Source organism: Ictidomys tridecemlineatus, chromosome 4 (genome assembly GCF_052094955.1).
Source record: "Ictidomys tridecemlineatus isolate mIctTri1 chromosome 4, mIctTri1.hap1, whole genome shotgun sequence".
Classification (NCBI taxonomy): domain Eukaryota; kingdom Metazoa; phylum Chordata; class Mammalia; order Rodentia; family Sciuridae; genus Ictidomys; species Ictidomys tridecemlineatus.
This window is the reverse complement of record NC_135480.1, coordinates 88083833-88102789: the sequence shown is the minus strand read 5'-3', so window position 1 is coordinate 88102789 and position 18957 is coordinate 88083833. Positions and strand designations below refer to the sequence as shown.

The 18957-nt window shown below is 30.6% G+C and overlaps 1 protein-coding gene across 4 annotated transcripts in view; it reads right to left on the bottom strand.

The window, feature by feature from the left end:
• The window catches only part of Dync2h1 (dynein cytoplasmic 2 heavy chain 1), a 329197-nt gene that overhangs the window by 122845 nt on the left and 187395 nt on the right, over positions 1–18957 (bottom strand). For all 4 annotated transcript variants that reach the window (XM_005329090.4, XM_078046934.1, XM_005329089.4 and 1 more), the window contains 5 exons: positions 17865–17990; positions 15023–15133; positions 10619–10774; positions 6875–6950; positions 2606–2814 (listed from right to left, as the gene is read on the bottom strand). In XM_005329090.4, the coding sequence (XP_005329147.1) occupies positions 2606–2814; positions 6875–6950; positions 10619–10774; positions 15023–15133; positions 17865–17990 (678 nt within the window). The remainder of the gene's footprint in view (positions 1–2605; positions 2815–6874; positions 6951–10618; positions 10775–15022; positions 15134–17864; positions 17991–18957) is intronic.

The window sequence follows — 18957 nt, the reverse complement described above, 5'->3', positions numbered from 1 at the left end:
TCTGCTTATGTTAAGTTAGAATAGTAAAAAAAAAAAAAAATTAAAGAGCTATAAACCTATGAAACACACTGTTACACTAGTCCTGCTTTGTAAATCACTTTATCATACAGCAATTTCATAGTTAGTCTTCAGTTTGCTGATAAAGTATGATGAAATTCATACTACTATTTCATCCTAGGATTTACTCTAAGTATTTCATAAGCTTGTTTTATCAAGTATTCATCTGAATGTGTATCCACTTATGACTTTAGATAAAGATCAAATACAGACCAAGAGGAATAATTCATTTTGGTTAAAAGACAGGAATTGTTTTGTTTTCATAAATAGGCAAGCTGTTTCAAGGTAGGTACTGTATATGCATCTAAACTGTATTTGCTGAGTAGGAGGAGGGAGACATGTCCTCTGACTTCTCATCATACTTTTTCATCCTTGGCATCCCTGGATTCCAGGGAGCTTACGACCTATAAATATTGTCATATTTTGGACATATGTGCTATACTTGGAAATTCCTCTAATTTAACTCAGCATTTGTAAACTTCTTCATAGTGTTCAATCACAATGTACACAAATATATATTTATGTGTATGTGTGTGTTCATCATCCCAGCAGACTTTTGGTATCCTCCTATCTAATTCAGATAGAAAACTAAATTGTAATTCTCATAAATCATCCTATAAATTTAAAACTATTGCTCTTTGTAGAGTTGGTTTATTTCCAAATAGTTGTAAATATTTCTCATCTAGACTGTCTTCTGTCTATATACAAGTATATATTGACAAGTTGACTAAATAACTGACAGTCACAAGACCAGACTAATGTATTCTCACTTGGACACAACATAATATTCACTATAGTGTATTTATATAAACAGCATAAAATAAGCAAAAACTAACTTAGGCTGACAAAAGTTAATACAATGTATCCTTTGTAGGAAAGGTAGTAACTATAAGAAAAGATGAGGAGGGCTCTGGAGAACTGTTAATGTTCTATTTCTTGATTCTGTGGTAGTTATACTTGTATTTGATGTATAAAAATTCATTGCATTGCATCTGCAATATGTATAGGTGATATGCATATCTTGCATAAATTTTACTTTTCCACACAGGCTTGAAATACACGCAGAAGATGTTAAAGTATACTATCTGAAAAAAATATAGACTAAATACCTATGTAATAAACTAGTCATTCACTCTAATGTTCTCTACTATAAAGTAAACATCATATATTCAATGCTGTATGCACAATATTTGGAACAAGGCTATCAATGAACAGAACTACAATGCATATTATTGAATGAATTAACAAATTAAAAATAACTTAAAAACAAAACACCTGGGGTAGTCAATAACATAATAATAGACAAAATATTTAATAAGCATACTATATTTAATTTCGGTTTTTAGATATGTTTTTGATAATTATGTTATTGAAAGAATTTTCTTAAAGGCTCAGTGGTTGAGTGAACCTGAATTCAATAAATGGTATACCCTCCCAACCCCACAAAAAATATATATATGTACATATTTGGATGAGAAATAACATGAAGCATAATTACATAATCAAATATATCTCTTTAAAATATATAAAGAAATGTTACAATAATGCTTTTAAAAATATTAGGGCATGTATACCAATATAGGTTTGTGACAAAATAAACTAGAATTAAAATCTTTGGGCTATGTTAAATATGTTTCTGTAAAAGATGAGTGTATTCTAAGAGGCTTTCAAATGTGATGACTCAAGGCAAAAGATATAGGTTGCTAAAATAAATACACACAAACAAAAATGTTGCTATAAAAGATAAAGTGAATGGCTTTCATATACTGAGACTTGCATTAGTTTACATGGCAGAAACTAAAGGCAGATATCTGCTATACATTATTTCACTTTCCATTCTTCACTACATCAGAGTACATTCACATCTACCAGGAAGTAGCATACCCCATTTTTCAGCTCTTCACAGCAATCCTACATTGTTTTAGTTTTCCTGGGCTGCCTGGTCTCTTTATGATTTGCCTATACGATGCCCTACTGTCACTATGATAAAATTATCTTCAGTAAATACTCAAAAGTTTATAAGACACTTCACTAGAGTTTAGAGAATCAGGCCATGTGACAAATTAAATAATATGTATTATGAGTAATTATTTGTGCTTTTGAAAAAAAATGACATGTTTAACAATGTAAGAAATTATTTAAAAAAAAAGAATAGAAGAAAGATCACTGAAGGAGACAAAGGGAAATGAAGGGAAAGAAGGAGGGAAGGGATGGGGAAAGTCAGTGGAATGAATCTGAGCTAACATTACTATGTATATACCACAGTGAATCTCACCATTATGTACATTCACAAGACACTAATTAAAAAAAAAAATACTAAGCGAACAGTAGAAAGATCCCTAGAGAAGAGAAAAGGAAACAGGAGTGGGAGGAGGAGAGGGAAAGGGGAAGTATGGGGACTGAATTACAATAAGTTCTATTCCATGCTTTTATGTCAGGATGAATTCTATTGTCATATACAACTAAGAAGAACCAATAAAATTTAAAAAAATGATTCAAGGATGTATCTGGTACAAGTAAAAGACTGAAAATGATTCATTTTACTTACCAAAATACTGCAGGATTTGGGTAGAGATATGGAATATGGAAAAATATTTTTCTTATTTCTTTGGTTTAAGACATCAATTACTGAAGAATTAAAAAATTGTTTCAGGTATGATTGAAGAACTCTGAGGTCAAAATAGTTATCTATACGCCCTCCGTAAATAGCATTTTCAAATAAACCATGTACATATTCCCATTGTACATCTTTGGTACCTATAAATTAAAACAAAATTACATTTTAACATGTTAACTAAATTACTGGCCCTGGTTATATTTATAGAATATGGATATATATGTTTAACAATAACTACTAAGTCATTTATTTAAATGGTCAATATTAATAGTAGTTAAAATTTATTCAGATTACTTAATCAAATAAAAATTTTCAAATATTTTACACTTATTAACTCAATGTTCATAAAAAACATGGATGTATTAATATCATTCAATTATACAGATGGACAAATTGAGGGAAATTTGAGTCACCAAAGAGAGAAAAATCACACAGCCACGTAGCTCTAGATTGGAAATGAGACATTCTGAATCCTGAGCCATCCTTTTTTTCTGTCATACAATACTGGCAACTTAAATTGGAAACTCCTTAAAAGATCCTGTCCAAAACAATTTTACATAGCACTTAATGAAACATTCAGTTCACAAAATAATCTGATTAATACAAAAACACTACAAAACATCTTCATATAACAGTTTTCTATATGTCATAATTTCCAAAGTTAACTATCCATTTCCCATTTTACTAAAAGAGAAATGTATAAAAACACCATGGAAATTTTCTCTGTATTATTTCAATAAGTATCTTCATAACCACAATTCAGTGGTAATATTAAAGTACAAGAATTAAGTTTCCAATCTCTAGTAAATACAGGAAACACACAGCAATAATTGAAACTAGCTAAATTTTTTGTTAGTATTACTAGCTTGGTTCTATTTCATCACTATAAAATTCAGAGAAGCATAAAACTTTAGTTAAGTAGTTTTACTAAACACCTTGGAACTCAAATGAGTTATGGCCTGCTAGAGGATAAGGACATCTATATGATAGAGGAATAATTAAAGTTGTTTTAAACATATATCTTACTATGAACAATGGCTAAATAACAAGAGACTTTCCTAAGATTTATCAGTTTTCTCATTCTACCTTGATATTCACTAAATGATACATCAGTAACTGATTAATGTTCTTTTCAATTTAAAAAACTAAAGTGTCCATTGTGTGGTATATTTTCTCATAGTTTTATAAGAAAATCTTAAGAACAAAAAGCAATAATAGGCTAACAACTGTTTACAATATATTAAATATACTAAATATTAAATGATTCAGGTGACTTTTCTCATTTAAACCTCTAACAATTAAGCAAAACAAGAAATAGCCTATATTCCTATTTGTAAATCTGGAAATTGAGGTTTAAAAGGTTAAGAAAGTTGCTCTAGGTCACATGGCTATTAATCTCTATACAAATCTCTAATCAATTGGCCTACTAAATTTTTTCTACTGAATTGAATTTTACATAGAATCCCTTGATACTAAAAAATTTTGGAACCAAAAATTTTATGATTATATTTTTAACATGAAATTAAATATTTTTATTAATGCATTCTAAATACATAGAGTAATGGGTTTCATTGTGGCATTTTCATACATGTAAATAACATACTCATCATATTGCTCCCCCATTACCTTCTTTGCCCTTCCCCTCCCCTTGATGCCCTTCTTGTCTTCTAATAATTTCCCTTCTACTTTCATGTCTTTTCCCCCCTGCTAGATTCCACATGAGAGAAATTACACAATACTGTCTTTCTGTGTCTGGCTTATTTTCTTAACATTATGATCTCCAGTTCCATTCATTCTCCTGAAAATGACAGTATTTCATTCTACTTTATGATCCAATAATACTCTGGTATATATGTGTATATACATATGTGTATATATCCATTTGTATATATTACATATATGTATATATCCAGTTATCCATTGATGGGCACTTAGGCTGATTCTATAACTTGCTAATTAAAAACTGTACCATAATCAACATGGCAGGTATCTCTACAGTATACTGACTTTAATATCTAAATAAATACCCCACAAAATATTTCCATATATTCATCTAAAGCTAGCACAGTATTAATCTTCTCAAACTGAAAACTACCTACATGTCCATCAACAGAAGTACCTATAATCGAACAGCATGCTAAATAGCCTTGACAATACATGGACTACAAACACATGCAACCACAATCTATCACATATAATTTTAAATGAAAGAACCTAATCACTAGAGGATACATGCTATATAATCCCAGTTTTACAAAAATAAGCAAAACTAATATATAGAATTAGGTATCTGACATCAACTCAAGAGCTGGGATGGGTACTTTTTCAAGGTTAAGGCCAAAAGTCAAGGGTAGTGACTGGAAAGCAGCATTACATGGAATGTAAACTGGGGTAATTATTGGTAATGTTCTGTTTCTTGATTAAGATGCTGGCTACAGTGGTATGTTCCATTTTTGAAAATTTCACTGAGCTAAATGTTATAAGTAATTTTTGACATATTGTGCTTCATTAATAAGTTTTTTTAAACCTAAAATGTAACATTTAAAATGGGACTTGGCCACATCCTAGATATCTATCACTATCCTTTTGCCAAACATGTATAACAGAAAAATTTCTTATGTTTTTTGATAGACTAGGTACTGTTACAGATGTAAACAAGACAAAGACCTTAATTTACTGTGGATTATGTTCTAGTGGAAAGGCAGAAACAAAAAACAAATGAGTAAAGAAACAAAAATACTATTAAATAGAACTAATGTATTAAAACAATACAACAAAACAAAAACAGAATTATTTAAAAAATTACTTTGGATTCAGTGCTAAGAAAATTTTCTGATGGGAATATTAGAGTGAATCTCATGAAAATCAAAGGGAGATCAATAGAGGAAAGCAGTGGGAGATGGAGGGGGGAGTGCTGAGGAGTGATATTGGTCAAATTATGTTATTATATTGTGTGCACGTATGAACTTATAACAACAAATCCCTTCAGTATGTACAACTATAATTCACTAATAAGAAAAAAATGTGGGGAATAAAAACAAAAAGTTTTCTGAAATACTTCTAAGATATAGACGACAGGAAGAGGCAAAACATTAAAAAAAACTTGAGATGCTGTGATAGAGTATCTACTAACACCTATTATTAGAAATAAGACTGATTATTTGAAGTACACAAGGTCAACAAGTGTGGCTATATGCTTTAAAGAGAAAATACATGGTTTTACTTACTTTTCTAAAACTAGAGTTAGTTTATAGAGAATGTTTGAAAGCATGCTAAAGTAGAAGTAAGAAGATAAGAAATTACAACTTAGAAAATTAAAGCTTTAATGAAATTAAGAAGAATTCAACAGAATCATAATATGATCTGGAAATGGAAGAGAGAGAAAGTGACAAAGCACTGGACACTTGAGGGTGAGGGGAAAAAAAGAATCTGGGGTGATTCATAGGCCTTAACCTTGAAAAAGTACATGAAGGATGCCATCTACTGAAATAAGGCAAACTAGGAAGAGTAGCTTGGCTAGGTGGCAGGGTTCAGAAAAGAGAAGGGAGACCAAAATTAAGAATTCTGCTTATGACATTCCTATGTTTAAGATTGTGTTGACCTACTCTGTTTTCTAATCCATCGCTAGTCTAACCTCTAGTGTCTACTTGCCTCAGCCCTACACAAAAAATTTTAGGGATTTCACTGTTCCTGTCTTAGGAGATAAAGAGCTAAATGACCTTACGTAATTGAGTAATATAATCTTTTTTGCTGCACTATTTCAGTATGTTTTTTGTATCTTCAATCCCACTTAATAATTTAACTAAGGCTCTACAAATCCTTGGTACTATCAGCCTTAGATTAATACATTTGAATTTTTAAAGTTCCCTGGAAAGAGAATTGAATAACTCAAATGAAGCCTAAAGTTTTTATATGCCAAAAAGTGAAGTCAAGATCTTTCTAGTTTTCTGCTTCCTGAGAAATACAGATAAATCAGAAATCAAATGGGCTATATCAAAACCAATGACAAGAACAGAATATATCAGAATCCAGATAACAACAGACATGGTAGTCAGGATACAAAATACTCAAAAAAAAAAAAAAAAGACAATCAAATTTTGTGACATGACATTAAGCCAGTTCTGGTTCTGGAAAATATTAATAACATTACAAATTGAATTTATCACAACACCAGAAACATAAAAGTTTTTTAGAACTTACCATTAAAGAGTCTGTCAATAATGTTGTACCCAGCCCGAAGATCTGATAAAGAAAACTCATAAAACTTGGTCCAACCCTACCAAAACAAATTTAAAAAATAGTAACGAATTAAGCAGTGTTCAAAGGCAATGTATGAAGAGAAGGGAAATTGCATGGAAATGGAAGGAGACCCTCATGGTTTATACAAAATTACATACAAGAGGAAGTGAGGGGAAAGGGGAAAAAAAACAAGGGGGAGAAATGAATTACAGTAGATGGGATAGAGAGAGAAGATGGGAGGGGAGGGGAGGGGATGGGGGATAGTAGAGGATAGGAAAGGCAGCAGAATACAACAGACATGAGTATGGCAATATGTAAAACAGTGGATGTGTAACTGATGTGATGCTGCAATCTGTATACAGGGTAAAAATGGGAGTTCATAACCCACTTGAATCAAAGTGTGAAATATGATATGTCAAGAACTATGTAATGTTTTGAACAACCAACAATAAAAATTAAAGGAAAAAAAAGGCAATGGATGTACACATATGTGCTCTTGTAATTTAAAATGTGTTCAGTATACACTAAAAAAAATACAAATTCTGAGAATTTATAATAAAACCAATATACAATATATCTAAAATAACAGTAATTTAAAAATATACAGACCTCTAAAGCATAAAAAGTACTATAATAATACAATAATTTATTGTATATATTTATCATATTATATTAATATAATTTGTTTTTATCATTTAAGTATATACAGTCATAGAACAAACTGGCATAAATGTTTATTCTATATACTATGTATACAGTGACATATTTTCTATAATCAGTTTCAGGAGTACAGATTTTCCCCACAAACATGAAAACAAATATTCAAGAGTCCCAAAAACATATAATATTATTTCTCTGTATTCATTGGTACTGAATCAACAAAGCAACATAGAAAAATGTTCACAGAGCTCAACATTGTATATAAAATAATATAAAACATGATTTCTGATTTCTAATTGGCTATCACTAATTATGAAATCAGGTAATTTCAAACTAAAATGCTTGAGATTTGAATAGTACTTAGGAATATTAATACAAATTACATGTATTCATCATTCAACAAATATTTCTTAAATGTGTATTATAGGTGAGACTCTGGGAATATAAGTAAACCTGAAAATAGGTAATCTCTACTCTCATGTAGCTTTCAGTCAAATGTAGGGAGGAGTGAGATAAAGACAATCATTCAAATGCATGTATGATTACAAATATAATAAATTTGATGTAAAGAAACTTACTTCGTATATATAAGAAAGAGATCTGATCCAATCTAAGAGGTGAGAAAAGTCCTACTGACAATGAAGGGTATAGAATAGGTAAAAAACAAAAGTAGACAGATTTTAAAAGTTGTTAGGAAAAAAATTAACTGAATTTTTGTATTAGATATTAATGGAGAGTAAGGATACCAAAAAGGAGAGCAATTAAGAATGATTTCTATGCTTATGTTTTCAAATGGAAGGTGGATATTCACTAATATGTGGAACACTGAAAGAATATGATGTTTGGGAAGAAATTATCCTGAGATAAATAAAGAAAATTTTAACAAATCTTTTTAACAAAACTCATTAAAAAAAAGACACCAAACTTTTGGAGTGCACACTCCATACCAGGCACCGTTTAAGTCATGACAATAAAGCAATGAACAAAAGAAATAAAATCTGAAAAAAAAAATCTGTGTTTCTGCTACAAGACCTAGAAAAGGTGTATTTACCAAAATATATGGATTTTCAATCATTTGAGACATCCAACTGGCATATTTGTACATGCACATAACATACTTTAGAAAATTTCATTCCCCAGTATCTCTCCTTGACCTTTCCTCATCCCTGCTCCTTCCCTTTCCTCCATCCATCTGGTCTCCTTTTTATTTTCATGAGATCCCTTTTGTTGCTTCTTTCCCTCTAGCTTCTACATATAAAAAAAAAAAAAAAACAAACTATGACCCTTGACTTTCTGTATTTGACTTATGTCACTTAAGATGATGCTCTCCATCTCCAGTTCTATCCATTTTCCTGGAAATGACATTATTTCATTCTTTATGTCTTATAATATTTTAACTAAACTTTTCTACCAACTCAAAACAAATTCTTAGTAAGATTTTTTATGTCATTCTATTAGACCTTATTTGTAAAAATAAACAACCTTTGAAAGTGTTAAAATATATTAAACATTAATATTTTTAAGAAACCCAAACTCAAAAGACTGCAGCCATCAATATTACTTAATACATATTCTTATGATATGGTACCTAGCAGCTAAGTAGTAATCTACATCTTGTCTGCTTTCACCTCTAACTATGATTTTTATGAGACAGGACTTCCAATGTGAAATATATATATATTTTCAAGCTTTTTTGTGGAAAAGTGAACTACTATGTCCTCTATGAAAAACAACTTGGTAAAACTTATGAATTTGGGGTGGGAGAAGATATCTATTAACTCAAACATTCCACATTTAGGAACAAGCCACTATTAAATGTTAAATGAAGTATAGGGATAAAAATTGTAACATTTTTTCACATTAGCACAGATTAAAAAAATATGTCCTTTCAATATGAGTTTTAAAAAATGCACATCAGTCTAATGCAATATAAATGTAAAATTTGGCATAACTATATACATGGATAATTTCTAAAATATAGTATTTAAAAAAAGTAAGATAGACATATTTGTAATATGCTACCATTTGAGTTACAAAGAACATTAGTGTATATGTATGAATTCATAAAATGTTTTTATATCTAATATCACTAAAGAATACCCAAAAAACAGTTCATAGTGATACCTATGGAATGGAAACTCAGGGGCAGGAGTATATGAAGGGAGGAGACTAACTCTCATTAAAAAACTTTGTTTAGCTTTTAAATTTACACTATGTACATGTATGATAACACACAATAAAATTTAACTTCACTTTAAACATAACTTATCAATAAAATTAATTCTTCATCTCTCAGTCAAGGTTATTTGCCACAGAAGGCCAAGGACTGATGTCAGAGAAGTTAATATCAAAGGATTTACAGGAAGATATTCCAACCATTTTCAGAACTCTACAGCTTTTTAGGTATGATGCCTTGAGAAGTTAATTATTATTGATATGCATTTCCTCTTTGTAAACTTAATAAGTATGTGCTTTCAATAATCATAATATGTAAATCTAGTTGGTGAATGTAAAAACAAAATTTAAAAACCCAACCAAATAACAACAACGACAAAAGGAACAATACTTATTAGTAAGGCAAGAGCAGAAATACAGGTAAGTGAGATGAAGCCTAGAAAAAATAGTGAAGACTTGTACATGGAGTAGAGTTGTACTTTGAAATCAGAATAGTACTTGATCATGTACTGGTAGGGAAATTAAGAGATAAAAACAAGTCCTACAATTCTATCTTGAGGAAGATGGGGATCAATGCCTTTTATCAAGAAGAATATATTAAAGGAAAAATAGGCATAGGAAAACCAGTTTTTGAAGTCTGAGATGTTTGTGAGTAGTTAATCATAAAAATTATATCTAATACTTACTGAGTAAATATGAGATGTGAAATAGATAACTGAATATAGTCTGAAACTTTGAAAAGATTGAATTGGAGATATAAATGAATGAATCACAAGCCAAATCATGATATGATCCTAGCTATTTATATTAAACTATAAGAATATTCTAATAAAATGCAAAGTTTTGACTATTTAAGACATTCTTAATTACCTGTGGAATATAATTTCTTCTTTCTTGACATGCAGCATGAAACCATGCAAAACTAAAGAGAGCATGAGCTCGATATATATTATCTTTTTTGCTAATTTGTTCAGGAGTCCAAGAATCATAAGTACGCATTAAATTCTTCTTCAAACCTGGAGGTGACTAAAGAAATTAACAGACATTCTATTATTTAAAATATTACAAATAACTATATTTATCATATTTAAGAACACATTTTAGTGAATAGATTTTCACCACTTACCAAGTTTGATTTGTTACTTCAAAATGTACAAATATAAAATGAGTTTTGAACACCTTATATCTGACAGTTCATTTTAATTATAAATCCAGAATACAACCAATAGTTTTCAAAACAGCCAAGTTTTACATGATCATTAAGTTGTTTTGTTGTTATTGAAATAAAATCATTATTTATAATACTGGGATACTCATTGGTATAGGGCAGATATTTGGGATTAATATCCCTCACTAACTGTTATTTGAATTTCCATGAGGACTACAATGTACCATTTACACATAATGTAAACTAATTTGTCTTGAGCATTAGTCCACCAAAGTTAAAGTGGGTATTACCAGACATTGCTAAGCAACTGAGTACAAATACAAAAAAAGGAATTGGCATTGTATATTGGACTAGTACTCAGTCAAAAAATGCTCATCTACAAGCATTAGGACTGTATGTTATATATCTGTATATATTATATCAGAATAATAAAAATAAAGTATTCAAATCCTTAGAAAAAAGAGTACTATTTAATAATACATGATATCGGGCTGGGGCTGGGGCTTTGCAGTCATTCGCCTAGCACATGCGAGACCCTGGGTTCGATCCTCAGCACCACATTAAAAAATAAAATAAAATAAAGATACTGTGTCCACCTACAACTAAAAAATAAATAAATAAACAAACATACAAATAAAATAATGTATGATATTAATAGGAAACTAAACAACTTAGAGTTTTCTTCAAAAGGTGCTATAATATACATTATACAAATTAATAAACCTTGTACAACAAATTAGATAATCATAATAGAATATTTCAAAAATAACAAAACCACTAGGATGCCAAAATACAAGATAAGGAAAAAAGTTATACTCACCTACAAATTCACAGACTTAATTTAATTTCAATATTAGTACAAGTAAATATGAAGCATTAAGCATTTTGACCTATTAAGCATTCAGCTTAAAAAATCAGAAAAAAGAAAAGAAAAAAAAGAGGATGAAATACAGAATTAAAGATGGAAATTCAGTGAATAGAAAAAATAAAAAATAATATGAATATAAGCATGACATTAGTAACTTGGAAAAAAAACTTTAAACAACTCTGGCAACTAATCGAAACAGAAGAAAAAAATGGACATTTAATATGTTTTAAAGATTGGCCGGGTGCAGTGGTGCAGGCCTGTAATTCCAGCAGCTCAGGAGACTGAGACAGGAGCATTGCAAGTTCAAAACCAGCCTCAGTAAAAGTGAGGCACTACACTTCTCAAAAGATGATAAACAATCAATCAACAAATACATGAAAAAATGTTTAACATCTCTAGTAATTAGAGAAATGCAAAAAAAAAAAAACTACTCTTAAGATTTCATTTCACTCCAGTCAGAATGGCAACTATTAAGAATACAAACAACAGTAAGTGTCAGCGAGGATGTGGGGAAAAGGTACCCTTATACATTGCTGGTAGGATTGCAAATTGGTGCAGCCAATATGGAAAGCAGTATGGCGATTCCTTGGAAATCTAGGAATGGAACAACCATTTGACCCAGCTGTCCCTCTCCTCAGTCTATACTCAAAGGACTTAAATACAGCATACTACAAGGACACAGCCATATCAATGTTTACAGCTGCACAATTCACAATAGCTAAACTGTGGAACCAACCTAGATGCCCTCAGTAGGGCACCTGATCCATTCATCAATGGATACAGAAAATGTGGTATATATACACAATGGAATATTATTCAGCAATAAAAGAAAATAAAATCAGGGCATTTGCAGGTAAATTGATGGAGTTAGAGAAATCAATGCTAAGAGAAGTTAGCCAATCCCAAAACACCAAATGCCAAATGTTTTCTCTGATATAAGGATGCTAATTCATAATGGGGTTGTCAGGGGGAGCATGGGAGGATCAAACTCTACATAGGGCAAAGGGGTGAGAGAAAGGGAGGGGGCATGGGGGTAGAAAAGACAGTGGAGTGATACCTAAGTACATGTATGAAGACACGAATGGTGTGACTATACTTTGTATACAACCAGAGATATGAAAATTTGTGCTCTATGTGTGTAATAAGAAATATAATGCATTCTTCTATCATATATAACAAATTAGAATAATAAATAAATTAAAAATTTAAAAAAAAAAGTGAAGCACTAAGCAGCTCAGTGAGACCCTGTCTCTAAATAAAATATAAAATAGGGCTGGGAATGTGGCTCAGTGGTTGAGTGCCCCTGAGTTCAATCCCTAGTACCTAAAAAAAAAAAAAAAATTATAAGTGTGTCTTGAGGACATTATAGACATACATACACATAATAATTTTGAAATTCTCTATGAGCTATACCTTAAGAAATAGTGAAGTTTAGTCCTTACTTTTATATCACATGCAAAAATTAAATCCAAATGGATTGAATACCTAAACATAAGACCCAAAATCATAATTCCTAGAAGAAAATATAGGAGAAAAGCTTCATGACATTGGATTTGGCAAGGATTTCTTAGCTATGACTCCAAAAAACATGGACAAAAAAAGGCAGAGCAGATAATGGAACTGCATTAAATTTAAAAATTTATGTGAGCAAAAATCACCACCAACAAAAGTAACCAACAAAAAAATAAGACAATATGGGAATAGGAGAAAATATCTGCCAACCATCTATTTGATAAGAATGTGTAGAGAGGATAGAGGTGCTTTGGCACACAACTGTAATCCCTGTGACTCAGCAATCTAAGGCAGGAGGAAACCAAGTTCAAGGCCAGCCCCAACAAATTAGCAAGGTCCTAAGCAACTTAGTGAGATCCTATCTCAAAATAAAAAGAGCTAGGGATATAGCTCAGAGGTAAAGCACTCCTGGTTTCAATCTATAGTACCATAAAAACAAAAAACAAACAATACCAACCAATAACAAAAATTATATATATTTTCTATACATGTGTGTGTTCTCATATGTATATGAGAACCCTTACAAAAACAGAAATACTCCAATTAGAAAAGAGAAAACACCATTATCAAACATTTCTCCAAAGAAAATACACAAATGTCCAATGAGCACATGTAAAGATGCAAAACATCACTAATCACTAGGAAAATGCAAGTCAAAACCACAAGGTATCATTTAATTCCAGTAAGGATAATCACTATTTAGAAAAGAGAAAAAATTTAAAAAATAAATAATAAGTTTAAAAAAAAACAGAAAATCAGTGTTGGCAACAATGTAGAGAAATAGTGAACTGTTACTGGGAATCCAAAATGATACAATCACTATGAAGAACAATATAGAGGTTCCTCAAAAAGCTAAAAATGGAAATAGCATATGATCTAGAAAGTCCAACTCTAGGTATATATCCAAAATAATTGAAAACAGAATTTTGAACGTATCCACTGTATTATACGTAATAGCCAAGAAGTAGAAGACCTAAAAGCTCATTGGTGAATGAATGGATAAAGTGTGGTATATACATATAATGGAATATTATTTGGTCTTTAAAAAATCAGTACTGTCATATGCCAAGACTTGGATGAATCTTAAGGATGAATCTTAATGAATCTTATGCTAAGTGAACATACTTCTACTAAATGAGATATCTAAAGAAATCAAACTCAAATTGAAAGAATGATAGTTGACAGGGGCAGGAAGAAATGGGAATTGCTGTTCAGTAGAAGTAGAGTCTCCAATAGAGTAGAAGAAGGGAATCGGGGAAGGGAAGAGAGGAGGGAAAGAAGGAACACTGGGGATTGGAATGGAGAAAATATGTTAAAAGCATTTATGAAAATGTCAAGATGAACTCAACTATTATATATAACTATAATATACCAATGAAAAATTTTTAAAAAATGGATGAAGGATATCAATTTTACAGAATCAAAGTCACAGAGGTCTGTTGTCAAGCAATACATGTAGTTAACTCTACTGTAGTATACACTTAAAAATCATTAAGATAGTAAATTTTGCATTGTGTTTTTTACCTAAACTAAAGCACAAGTGATGTGAAATAAAACTTGAAAAAATATTTTGAAAAGTTTTATATACTATACTAACATCTATGTGTATTATAACTCATCTAAGTTAAAAAAAAGTGTTTTTATCTAATAGATGGTTGTTTCCAAAGTTTTAGAAGGCACAAATAGATTAACTGTTATCATAAGAAGAAGTTTTAAATCTTCTTACCTCATATGTTATCTTCAAACTTGACTGTAGTAAAATAGGAGTGAAGTTGGGATGAACTTCTGCAGTGAGCCAAAGACGAAAGGTATCTTTAGGTTGAAGAGTATTCAATTCCTTATACATAAAAACAATAAAAAATGTCTACTTAAATATGCACACATACATATCCCTTTTATCAATCTATTATTAATAATTGGTTTTTCTCACTAAAACTCTTCTGTGATATTCTGACATATTTCTTAACATTCTGATATATCCTAAAAATTTTATCTTCTCCATTATTACCTTAGTGTAATGAATAAGAACTTGAACCTGAAGCCAGTTTCACTGGACTGCAATCCAAACTTTACCACTTATTTGCTGTCTGATCTTGGGCTCTGTGACTTACACCATTTCTGAGGAATGATAATAAAAGTACCTACCACACAGGATTGCATAAAACACTGAAAGCAATGCCTAATATATACAAAATACAAAATAAGTTTTATAATTGCCATGCTTAAATCAACAGCCATTTTCAGGCCTTTAGGTTCTCATTACTTCAATTCTTGCTTCCACAGAGTTTTTTCAATTGATACCAATATATAAATTCCCTTTTTGACAATTTTTACTAGTATCTTATGGCTTATAACAAATACAAAATTAGCATACAAATTCATCCACCCTGCCCCTCATATTGTATGCTGTAGTCATTTACTTAGATTTTTATGCCTTTCAGTCTTTACTTATCATATTCCCTCTGCCCATTTTTCTCTTTGAAACCTAACAAATTATTTTTTACATATTTTTTAGTTGTCAATGGACTTTTATTATACTTATTTATATGTGGTGCTGAGAATGAAACCTAGTGCCTCACATATGCTAGGCAAGCACTCTACCACTGAGCCACAACCCCAGCCCACAAAGTCTTAACCATCTGTAAAAATGAAATTTAAATAGCATGTTTTAGGGGAATATCTTCTCCGGTTCTTCACTGCCACAATTTAAAGCAAAACTAATCATCCATGCCATTTTGTAAATTCTCCTCTGTAGTATCCATCATACTAAATAGAGTTACTGATAAATGTGGTCTCTTTCTTCTAAAATATGATCCTACAGGGCAGGTAAAATTCTAACCAGCACATAGCACAATTCCTGGCTTTTTTCTGTACTCAGTGTCTGTAGATTAAATAAATGAAAAAATAGCTAACAGCTGTAAAAGAAAGTGAACTGTTAAAAAAAAAGTTTTAATATAAATCAGCGACTCACATTCCATTATTAATATCATGTAAAATGTAGTTAGGATAACTAAAAAATGTCAAAAGAGTAGCCTTTAAAACATCATGCTTGCTTAAAATTGTAAATAGTAAAATGTATTTACACCTCATAATTTTAAAACTTAATTTATAAAAAAAATTGTCTTGGGTCATTTAAAAAAATTGAAATTGTAAGAGAAATAACATATTTGTGTGTGTTCATAGTAAATATATAAATTTATATCCAAAAATTCATCCAAACTTTCCAAGAAAAAAACAAAATAATGACAATTTTTTAAACATCTTGGAACATAATCTACCCTATGATTCTAAAAGTTCTAATTAAATTTGCTTCCAAGGCATTAATTATATTTTATTAAAAAACTATTGATCAACTATTTAAAACATAAAGCAGAATGAGCATTTGCTCGTATTTTAATGTTTGAAAACATTATTCATATTTTTACACATTAGTGATTTTTACAAAAAACTAGTAGAATTATATGAATATTCACATATAACTCAGTTCCAAAATTTAGTTCTTTTGATCACAATTAATGAAATATCATGGTCCATCAAAAGATTTACTGATTATTTTGTGCAAGGTGCTATTGTTGCCATTTATTAGGAAAACACAAATTTTCCACACCTTATAACTAGGTTAGGGCTAACCTCAGTTTACTCTATTCTCTCTAGTTCTGTTTTGAAACTAATTCTTCCAGATTAATTCAATTAACTAATTACTAAACTTCTTCTAAGAGCTTCCACTGGCTCAAAGTCCCAGGATTAAAAACTCTAGACTCTGCAATGGTTCTCAGGATATTTCCATAACCTATCCCCTTACAAGTCATGTAACTCCAGTCCCCCAGGCTGCCCTACTTGACCCTTCTAGTAGGGTCAAAATGGTTCTTCATTCCTTGAATAACAAATGCCTATGCCCCAAGCTATACCTGTAGTTGAGCTGCTAGAATTATAATACATAATATCCTTTATCTACATGTAGCTAAATTTCATTCTGTCTTCAAGGAATACATTGATAGAGTCATATCTACCAAAGATCACATAGTGTTTCTTTATGAGCATCAGACTTAAAATCCACAATTGCATTTAAAACATATCCAGGGTTTTGGTGTGTCTTAAGAGTTATTTTCCTTCTGAACCATTTGGGTTGAATGCGCTGACTGTTTCAATTTACAATCTAGCTTCCTTAGCATCTAGGAAAATCTATGGTTTCTCTGACACTGCTTTCCATACTGATAACAGAACATGAGTAATGGTATAAATAAGTCATCTATAATCCTTTAAAGTGTCTCTTATTTTCCTTCTGGAAAAATTTTCTAAGCTTCCCTATTAATCTTGATTACCAATATCTTGACTTTCCTGATATACTCCCCTAAAAATGACAATTTTTTATAGCCTTCCTAGTTAGATCTATTTTGTCTTGCACAAACATACTTTTTTAAAAAGAAAATATTTGTTTAAAATTATTTATTATCAAATATTTTTTTAAAAAATCATAAATAATGCCTAATATTTGAATAATGTCATTCCTTGGAGATTAATGAATTGATATAGTGGATACTATTTGTACCCTACTGAGCTGAATCTACCTTTTCCAAAACTGGAAGCCAAGATACCACCAGATGTAAATTCTTCAAACAGAGCCAGTCTCCATTGTGTGCACATTCTTTTAGCATTTGAATAGCTAAATCAGCTTGACCTTGACCCATGGCAACCTATGGAAAATAAATAAATAAACACACAGAACTGCTAACATGTTGTAACTTAACATTGTAAAGAATTCAATAATAGTAATCTCTACACCTAACTGGATTTAATACTAAGTTTTAAAGAAAATCCAAACTAATACTCAGGATTAATCATCTTCTCTAAAAACATTAAATAAGTAGAAATTTATATGCATAGTTTAGTCAAAGTTACTGCTAACAGGAACATCCTGTAGAAAAGGGCTTCCTGTTTGAATAAACCTCACTGAAAACACAATACTGTCTTCATGAATATACTGATCTACTATACCAGTGGATTGAACAGAAAATCCTAGTCAAAAATCAGTACAATTGAGCCTGCCTGCTCTGCCATTTTGGTATCTTCTCCTTGTTCCTTATGAATTCCTTTCCAATTTTTGTTTGCTATTAAGTATTTGGGTTTTTAAATTATTATTTCCTAATAAAAGGTGGGTCCACTTTCCAAAAACTGAGAGTAAACTAATAAATTTAATTTTCTAACTTGCATGCAAATTGAGTTGGAAAAAAGAAGCTCCAATATCCGGAAAAAATTGTATTATATTTGATAAATTTTACTCAAAATATTTATGTATTTCTTTAATTCTAGATCAAGAAACTGCAAATAAATATTACTGTGATGGTTTTTATAAAAGCATCCATGTAAACTTTTAAAATATATTCTCAAAACTTAACCACAAACTTTTGTGCCTTAATGCAAATCAATGTCTTAGGTTTCTGAAAGTCAGAAGTCTCACTGATCTCAAATCAAAATGTCTCAATATTATTTTCTTTCTGGAAGTTCTAAGAGAAGATCCTTTCCTTGTCTTTTCAGCTTCTGGGAGCTACTTACAGCTACTTTATTGCACATTTCTCCATTTCAAAGCCAGAAGTACAATGGCTTCTCTCATTTCTGACCTCTACTTCCATCTTTATATCTTATAATTTCAGGATCCTCCAG